General features: G+C 55.4%; 1 protein-coding gene across 1 annotated transcript in view; it reads right to left on the bottom strand.

The window, feature by feature from the left end:
- The window catches only part of LOC135516574 (glutamate receptor-interacting protein 1-like), a 92,221-nt gene that overhangs the window by 38,925 nt on the left and 43,447 nt on the right, over positions 1–9,849 (bottom strand). Inside the window, exon 6 of the mRNA XM_064940924.1 lies at positions 1,044–1,188. Coding sequence (XP_064796996.1) covers positions 1,044–1,188 — 145 coding nt within the window. The remainder of the gene's footprint in view (positions 1–1,043; positions 1,189–9,849) is intronic.

Here is a 9,849-nt window from a genome sequence, read left to right as displayed (position 1 = left end):
CCCTGTCTCTACCAGCTACCCACACCTCATTCCCTGTCCCCTGTCCCTGCCAGCTACCCACACCCTATTCCCCTGTCCCCTGTCTCTGCCAGCTACCCCCACCCCATTCCCCTGTCTCTACCAGCTACCCACACCCCATTCCCCTGTCTCTGCCAGCTACCCACACCCCATTCCCCTGTCCCCTGTCTCTACCAGCTACCCACACCTCATTCCCCTGTCCCCTGTCTCTACCAGCTACCCACACCTCATTCCCCTATCCCCTGTCTCTACCAGCTACCCACACCCCATTCCCCTGTCTCTGCCAGCTACCCACACCCCATTCCCCTGTCCCCTGTCTCTGCCAGCTACCCACACCCCATTCCCCTGTCCCCTGTCTCTACCAGCTACCCACACCCCATTCCCCTGTCCCCTGTCTCTACCAGCTACCCACACCCCATTCCCCAGTCCCCTGTCTCTACCAGCTACCCACACCCCATTCCCCTGTCCCCTGTCTCTACCAGCTACCCACACCCCATTCCCCTGTCCCCTGTCTCTGCCAGCGACCCCCACCCCCTAGCTCTCTCACCTCTCGGCCCCCACCCCTAGCTCTCTCACCTCTCGACCCCCACCCCCTAGCTCTCTCACCTCTCGGCCCCCACCCCCTAGCTCTCTCACCTCTCGACCCCCACCCCCTAGCTCTCTCACCTCTCGACCCCCACCCCCTAGCTCTCTCACCTCTCGGCCCCCACCCCCTAGCTCTCTCACCTCTCGGCCCCCACCCCTAGCTCTCTCACCTCTCGACCCCCCACCCCCTAGCTCTCTCACCTCTCGGCCCCCAATCCCTAGCTCTCTCACCTCTCGGCCCCCACCCCTAGCTCTCTCACCTCTCGACCCCCACCCCCTAGCTCTCTCACCTCTCGACCCCCACCCCCTAGCTCTCTCACCTCTCGGCCCCCACCCCCTAGCTCTCTCACCTCTCGGCCCCCACCCCCTAGCTCTCTCACCTCTCGGCCCCCACCCCCTAGCTCTCTCACCTCTCGGCCCCCACCCCCTAGCTCTCTCACCTCTCGGCCAGTCCTCCCTTGGTGAGGCTGGAGATGACGATGGGGTCAAAGGGCTCCTCTGTGCCTGAGATGGTGATCCCCAGCGGGCCTCCATATCTCTTCAGCTCCACCGTGTAGATGATGGATCCAGACAGCTCCTGTTCGTCTGGAACACAGGACAGCACAGTGTCTACCTCCGTCCCTTGGCTTTACAACTCTGTCCCCATGCTGGGACAAGCACTGGTCAGGGTTAGGACCAGGGTTAGGGCCAGGGTTAGGGCCAGGGTTAGGGCCAGGGTTAGGACCAGGGTTAGGAACAGGGTTAAGACCAGGGTTAGGACCAGGGTTAGGACCAGGGTTAGGGCCAGGGTTAGGACCAGGGTTAGGACCAGGGTCAGGGCCAGGGTTAGGACCAGGGTTAGGACCAGGGTTAGGGCCAGGGTTAGGACCAGGGTTAGGACCAGGGTTAGGAACAGGGTTAAGACCAGGGTTAGGACCAGGGTTAGGACCAGGGTTAGGGCCAGGGTTGGGACCAGGGTTAGGACCAGGGTTAGGAACAGGGTTAGGGCCAGGGTTAGGGCCAGGGTTAAGACCAGGGTTAGGACCAGGGTTAGGACCAGGGTTAGGACCAGGGTTAGGGCCAGGGTTAGGAACAGGGTTAGGGCCAGGGTTAGGGCCAGGGTTAAGACCAGGGTTAGGACCAGGGTTAGGGCCAGGGTCAGGTTCAGGGTTAGGACCAGGGTTAGGACCAGGGTTAGGAACAGGGTTAGGGCCAGGGTTAGGGCCAGGGTTAAGACCAGGGTTAGGACCAGGGTTAGGACCAGGGTTAGGGCCAGGGTCAGGTTCAGGGTTAGGACCAGGGTTAGGACCAGGGTTAGGGCCAGGGTCAGGTTCAGGGTTAGGACCAGGGTTAGGACCAGGGTCAGGACCAGGGTCAGGTTCAGGGTTAGGACCAGGGTTAGGACCAAGGTTAGGACCAGGGTTAGGGCCAGGGTTAGGACCAGGGTTAAGACCAGGGTTAGGGCCAGGGTTAGGACCAGGGTCAGGTTCAGGGTCAGGACCAGGGTTAGGACCAGGGTCAGGTACAGGGTCAGGACCAGGGTCAGGTTCAGGGTTAGGACCAGGGTTAGGACCAGGGTCAGGTTCAGGGTCAGGACCAGGGTTAGGACCAGGGTTAGGACCAGGGTCAGGTTCAGGGTTAGGACCAGGGTTAGGACCAGGGTTAGGACCAGGGTTAGGACCAGGGTTAGGGCCAGGGTCAGGTTCAGGGTTAGGACCAGGGTCAGGACCAGGGTTAGGGCCAGGGTCAGGTTCAGGGTTAGGAACAGGGTTAGGGCCAGGGTTAGGGCCAGGGTTAAGACCAGGGTTAGGACCAGGGTTAGGGCCAGGGTCAGGTTCAGGGTTAGGACCAGGGTTAGGACCAGGGTTAGGGCCAGGGTTAGGGCCAGGGTTAGGGCCAGGGTTAAGACCAGGGTTAGGACCAGGGTTAGGACCAGGGTTAGGGCCAGGGTCAGGTTCAGGGTTAGGACCAGGGTTAGGACCAGGGTTAGGGCCAGGGTCAGGTTCAGGGTTAGGACCAGGGTTAGGACCAGGGTCAGGACCAGGGTCAGGTTCAGGGTTAGGACCAGGGTTAGGACCAAGGTTAGGACCAGGGTTAGGGCCAGGGTTAGGACCAGGGTTAAGACCAGGGTTAGGGCCAGGGTTAGGACCAGGGTCAGGTTCAGGGTCAGGACCAGGGTTAGGACCAGGGTCAGGTTCAGGGTCAGGACCAGGGTCAGGTTCAGGGTTAGGACCAGGGTTAGGACCAGGGTCAGGTTCAGGGTCAGGACCAGGGTTAGGACCAGGGTTAGGACCAGGGTCAGGTTCAGGGTTAGGACCAGGGTTAGGACCAGGGTTAGGACCAGGGTTAGGACCAGGGTCAGGTTCAGGGTCAGGACCAGGGTTAGGACCAGGGTTAGGACCAGGGTCAGGTTCAGGGTTAGGACCAGGGTTAGGACCAGGGTTAGGTTCAGGGTCAGGACCAGGGTCAGGTTCAGGGTTAGGACCAGGGTCAGGTTCAGGGTTAGGACCAGGGTTAGGACCAAGGTTAGGACCAGGGTTAAGACCAGGGTTAGGACCAGGGTTAGGGCCAGGGTTAGGACCAGGGTTAGGACCAGGGTTAGGACCAGGGTTAGGACCAGGGTTAGGACCAGGGTCAGGACCAGGGTTAGGACCAGGGTTAGGACCAGGGTCAGGACCAGGGTTAGGACCAGGGTTAGGACCAGGGTTAGGACCAGGGTCAGGTTCAGGGTCAGGACCAGGGTTAGGACCAGGGTTAGGACCAGGGTCAGGTTCAGGGTTAGGACCAGGGTTAGGACCAGGGTTAGGACCAGGGTTAGGACCAGGGTCAGGTTCAGGGTCAGGACCAGGGTTAGGACCAGGGTTAGGACCAGGGTCAGGTTCAGGGTTAGGACCAGGGTTAGGACCAGGGTTAGGTTCAGGGTCAGGACCAGGGTCAGGTTCAGGGTCAGGACCAGGGTTAGGACCAGGGTCAGGACCAGGGTCAGGTTCAGGGTTAGGACCAGGGTTAGGACCAAGGTTAGGACCAGGGTTAAGACCAGGGTTAGGGCCAGGGTTAGGGCCAAGGTTAGGACCTGGGTTAGGACCAGGGTTAGGACCAGGGTTAGGACCAGGGTCAGGTTCAGGGTCAGGACCAGGGTCAGGTTCAGGGTTAGGACCAGGGTTAGGACCAGGGTTAGGACCAGGGTTAAGACCAGGGTTAATACCAGGGTTACGACCAGGGTTAGGACCAGGGTTAGGACCAGGTTTAAGACCAGGGTTAAGGCCAGGGTTAGGACCAGGGTTAAGACCAGGGTTAGGACCAGGGTTAGGACCGGGGTTAAGACCGGGGTTAGGACCAGGGTTAGGACCAGGGTCAGGTTCAGGGTCAGGACCAGGGTTAGGGCCAGGGTTAGGACCAGGGTTAGGACCAGGGTTAGGACCAGGGTTAAGACCAGGGTTAGGGTCAGGTTTAAGACCAGGGTTAAGACCAGGGTTAAGACCAGGGTTAGGACCAGGGTTAGGACCAGGGTTAGGACCAGGGTTAGGACCAGGGTTAGGACCAGGTTCAGGGTTAGGACCAGGGTTAGGACCAGGGTTAAGACCATCGACCATATAGGGTTAGGACCAGGGTTAAGACCAGGGTTAAGACCAGGGTTAAGACCATAGACCATATAGGGTTAGGACCAGGGTTAGGACCAGGGTTAAGACCAGGGTTAAGACCAGGGTTAGGGTTAGGACCAGGGTTAAGACCAGGGTTAAGACCATAGACCATATAGGGTTAGGACCGTTTAGAAATTACAGCATTTTTTGTACATAATCCCCCCATTTTAAGGGACCAAAAGTATTGGGACAAGTTCACTATTCACAGAAGTAGTAAAAAGTGAAGTATTTAGTCCCGTATCCATAGCAACGACAACATCAAGCTTGTGCCTCAAAGTGGTTGGATGCATTTCCTGTTTGTTTTGGTTGTGTTTCAGATTATTTTGTGCCCAATAGAAATGAACGTTAAATAATGTATCGTGTGATTTCGGAGTCACTTTTAATTGTAAATAAGAATAGAATATCTTTCTAAACACGTCTAAATTCATGTGGACGTTACCATGGTTACGGACCGTCTTGAAAATTAATCTCGAAATAATGATGAGTGAAAAACTCATTCAACCTCAGTCATTGTATCATTTCAAATACAAAGTGCTGGAGAACAGAGCCAGAACAACAACAATGAGCTCTTTTGGAGCTCGCTGTACGAAAGCGTAGAGCTAGATAACAGGGTAGAGCTAGATAACAATGTAGAGCTAGATAACAGTGTAGAGCTAGATAATAGGGTTGAGCTAGATAACAATGTAGAGCTAGATAACAGTGTAGAGCTAGATAACAGTGTAGAGCTAGATAACAGTGTAGAGCTAGATAACAGTGTGGAGCTAGATAACAGTGTGGAGCTAGATAATAGGGTAGAGCTAGATAACAGTGTAGAGCTAGATAACAGGGTAGAGCTAGATAACAGTGTAAAGCTAGATAACAGTGTGGAGCTAGATAACAGCGTGGAGCTAGATAACAGCGTGGAGCTAGATAACAGCGTGGAGCTAGATAACAGCGTGGAGCGAGATAACAGAGTAGAGCTAGGACAGGGAGGACCTAGAGATTGTGAGAGGACCAAAAGAGAGAGAGGGGACCTAGAGAGAGAGAGGACATAGAGAGAGAGAGGGAGGACCTAGAGAGCGAGAGGAAGGAATAGAGAGAGAGAGGGAGGATCCAGAGAGAGAGAGAGGACCTAGAGAGAGAGAGGACCTAGAGAGAGAGAGGACCTAGAGAGAGAGAGGACCTAGAGAGAGAGAGATGACCTAGAGAGAGAGATGACCTAGAGAGAGAGAGGACCTAGAGAGAGAGAGAGGACCTAGAGAGAGAGGACCTAGATAGAGAGGACTTAGAGAGAGAGCGAGGACCTAGAGAGAGAGAGAGGACCTAGAGAGAGAGGACTTAGAGAGAGAGCGAGGACCTAGAGAGAGAGCGAGGACCTAGAGAGAGAGAGATGACCTAGAGAGAGAGAGGACCTAGAGAGAGAGAGGACCTAGAGAGAGAGAGAGAGAGAGGACCTAGAGAGAGAGGACTTCGATAGAGAGGACTTAGAGAAAGAGCGAGGACCTAGAGAGAGAGAGAGAGGACCTAGAGAGAGAGAGGACTTAAAGAGAGAGAGGACTTAAAGAGAGAGAGGACCTAGAGAGAGAGAGATGACCTAGAGAGAGAGAGGACCTAGAGAGAGAGAGGACTTAGAGAGAGAGGACCTAGAGAGAGAGAGATGACCTAGAGAGAGAGAGAGGACCTAGAGAGAGAGGACCTAGATAGAGAGGACTTAGAGAGAGAGGACCTAGAGAGAGAGAGAGGACTTAAAGAGAGAGAGAGGACCTAGATAGAGAGGACTTAGAGAGAGAGAGGACCTTGAGAGATAGAGAGGACCTTGAGAGAGAGAGGACCTTGAGAGAGAGAGGACCTAGAGAGAGAGAGGACCTAGAGAGAGAGAGGACCTAGAGAGAGAGAGGACCTAGAGAGAGAGAGGACTTAGAGAGAGAGGACTTAGAGAGAGGACTTAGAGAGAGAGGGAGGACCTAGAGAGAGAGAGAGGACTTAGAGAGAGAGAGGGAGTGGAGAACTATCTCTCCGTGTTGAGAGGGCATCCCACTTCAGACGGACTGTAGCCCAGCCGCGAGTTCCTCTCCATCAGACCAGGAGCGTTAAAAGAGAAGCCCTGCTCATTTGAAACTCAGAGGGTCTTCGCTACAGTTTCCTCACACATTCAGATCAGATCAGGGCAGCTGCTGAGAGCTGGAGACTCTTTGAGGAAGAAGAACCGACTGAGCGTCTGAATAAAGTAGAACAAATCTACAATCCCTACTTGGTTTAACTACTTGGAGAGTTGAATATTGGTTAATATAACACATGAAGATGTTTCCCCTGTTGAAAGCTGACCAGGGCTGTTTCCTCAAAGCATCTCAGAGTGCGAGTGCTGAACCAGGATCTGAACTCTTATTCATTATGATTTAGTAGGATTTAATTTGTATTTTTAATTTAACATTTATTTAACTAGAAAAGTTAGTTTAAGAATAAATTCTGTTTTACAATGACGGCCTACACCGGCCAAGCCTGGAATGAAGGGAGCCAGAGGAGAAACCCTTAACTCTCCTCCCAGTGACTATGGGTGGTGGGAGGAGCCAGAGGAGAAACCCTTAACTCTCCTCCCAGTGACTATGGGTGGTGGGAGGAGCCAGAGGAGAAACCCTTAACTCTCCTCCCAGTGACTATGGGTGGTGGGAGGAGCCAGAGGAGAAACGCTTAACTCTCCTCCCAGTGACTATGGGTGGTGGGAGGAGCCAGAGGAGAAACCCTTAACTCTCGTCCCAGTGACTATGGGTGGTGGGAGGAGCCAGAGGAGAAACCCTTAACTCTCCTCCCAGTGACTATGGGTGGTGGGAGGAGCCAGAGGAGAAACCCTTAACTCTCCTCCCAGTGACTATGGGTGGTGGGAGAAGCCAGAGGAGAAACCCTTAACTCTCCTCCCAGTGACTATGGGTGGTGGGAGAAGCCAGAGGAGAAACCCTTAACTCTCCTCCCAGTGACTATGGGTGGTGGGAGGAGCCAGAGGAGAAACCCTTAACTCTCCTCCCAGTGACTATGGGTGGTGGGAGAAGCCAGAGGAGAAACCCTTAACTCTCCTCCCAGTGACTATGGGTGGTGGGAGGAGCCAGGAGGAGAAACCCTTAACTCTCCTCCCAGTGACTATGGGTGGTGGGAGGAGCCAGGAGGAGAAACCCTTAACTCTCCTCCCAGTGACTATGGGTGGTGGGAGGAGCCAGAGGAGAAACCCTTCACTCTCCTCCCAGTGACTATGGGTGGTGGGAGGAGCCAGAGGAGAAACCCTTAACTCTCCTCCCAGTGACTATGGGTGGTGGGAGGAGCCAGAGGAGAAACCCTTAACTCTGCTCCCAGTGACTATGGGTGGTGGGAGGAGCCAGAGGAGAAACCCTTAACTCTCCTCCCAGTGACTATGGGTGGAGGGAGGAGCCAGAGGAGAAACGCTTAACTCTCCTCCCAGTGACTATGGGTGGTGGGAGGAGCCAGAGGAGAAACCCTTAACTCTCCTCCCAGTGACTATGGGTGGAGGGAGGAGCCAGAGGAGAAACCCTTAACTCTCCTCCCAGTGACTATGGGTGGAGGGAGGAGCCAGAGGAGAAACGCTTAACTCTCCTCCCAGTGACTATGGGTGGTGGGAGGAGCCAGAGGAGAAACGCTTAACTCTCCTCCCAGTGACTATGGGTGGTGGGAGGAGCCAGAGGAGAAACTCTTAACTCTCCTCCCAGTGACTATGGGTGGTGGGAGGAGCCAGAGGAGAAACTCTTAACTCTCCTCCCAGTGACTATGGGTGGTGGGAGGGGGCCAGAGGAGAAACCCTTAACTCTGCTCCCAGTGACTATGGGTGGTGGGAGGAGCCAGAGGAGAAACTCTTAACTCTCCTCCCAGTGACTATGGGTGGTGGGAGGAGCCAGAGGAGAAACGCTTAACTCTCCTCCCAGTGACTATGGGTGGTGGGAGGAGCCAGAGGAGAAACTCTTAACTCTCCTCCCAGTGACTATGGGTGGTGGGAGGAGCCAAGCTTAACTCTCGTCCCAGTGACTATGGGTGGTGGGAGGAGCCAGGAGGAGAAACCCTTAACTCTCCTCCCAGTGACTATGGGTGGTGGGAGGAGCCAGAGGAGAAACGCTTAACTCTCCTCCCAGTGACTATGGGTGGTGGGAGGAGCCAGAGGAGAAACTCTTAACTCTCCTCCCAGTGACTATGGGTGGTGGGAGGAGCCAAGCTTAACTCTCGTCCCAGTGACTATGGGTGGTGGGAGGAGCCAGGAGGAGAAACCCTTAACTCTCCTCCCAGTGACTATGGGTGGTGGGAGGAGCCAGAGGAGAAACGCTTAACTCTCCTCCCAGTGACTATGGGTGGTGGGAGGAGCCAGAGGAGAACCCCTTAACTCTCCTCCCAGTGACTATGGGTGGTGGGAGGAGCCAGAGGAGAAACGCTTAACTCTCCTCCCAGTGACTATGGGTGGTGGGAGGAGCCAGAGGAGAACCCCTTAACTCTCCTCCCAGTGACTATGGGTGGTGGGAGGAGCCAGGAGGAGAACCCCTTAACTCTCCTCCCAGTGACTATGTGTGGTGGGAGGAGCCAGGGGGAGAAACCCTTGACTCTCCTCCCAGTGACTATGGGTGGTGGGAGGAGCCAGGAGGAGAAACCCTTAACTCTCCTCCCAGTGACTATGGGTGGTGGGAGGAGCCAGAGGAGAACCCCTTAACTCTCCTCCCAGTGACTATGGGTGGTGGGAGGAGCCAGAGGAGAACCCCTTGACTCTCCTCCCAGTGACTATGGGTGGTGGGAGGAGCCAGAGGAGAAACGCTTAACTCTCCTCCCAGTGACTATGGGTGGTGGGAGGAGCCAGAGGAGAACCCCTTAACTCTCCTCCCAGTGACTATGGGTGGTGGGAGGAGCCAGAGGAGAAATGCTTAACTCTCCTCCCAGTGACTATGTGTGGTGGGAGGAGCCAGGGGGAGAAACCCTTGACTCTCCTCCCAGTGACTATGGGTGGTGGGAGGAGCCAGGAGGAGAAACCCTTAACTCTCCTCCCAGTGACTATGGGTGGTGGGAGGAGCCAGAGGAGAACCCCTTAACTCTCCTCCCAGTGACTATGGGTGGTGGGAGGAGCCAGAGGAGAACCCCTTGACTCTCCTCCCAGTGACTATGGGTGGTGGGAGGAGCCAGGAGGAGAAACCCTTAACTCTCCTCCCAGTGACTATGGGTGGTGGGAGGAGCCAGAGGAGAACCCCTTAACTCTCCTCCCAGTGACTATGGGTGGTGGGAGGAGCCAGAGGAGAACCCCTTAACTCTCCTCCCAGTGACTATGGGTGGTGGGAGGAGCCAGAGGAGAACCCCTTGACTCTCCTCCCAGTGACTATGGGTGGTGGGAGGAGCCAGAGGAGAAACGCTTAACTCTCCTCCCAGTGACTATGGGTGGTGGGAGGAGCCAGAGGAGAACCCCTTAACTCTCCTCCCAGTGACTATGGGTGGTGGGAGGAGCCAGAGGAGAAATGCTTAACTCTCCTCCCAGTGACTATGGGTGGTGGGAGGAGCCAGAGGAGAAATGCTTAACTCTCGTCCCAGTGACTATGGGTGGTGGGAGGAGCCAGGAGGAGAAACCCTTAACTCTCCTCCCAGTGACTATGGGTGGTGGGAGGAGCCAGAGGAGAAC

Source organism: Oncorhynchus masou, chromosome 27, assembly GCF_036934945.1.
Source record: "Oncorhynchus masou masou isolate Uvic2021 chromosome 27, UVic_Omas_1.1, whole genome shotgun sequence".
Taxonomy (NCBI): domain Eukaryota; kingdom Metazoa; phylum Chordata; class Actinopteri; order Salmoniformes; family Salmonidae; genus Oncorhynchus; species Oncorhynchus masou.
This window is presented reverse-complemented; position numbering and strand designations above follow the sequence as displayed.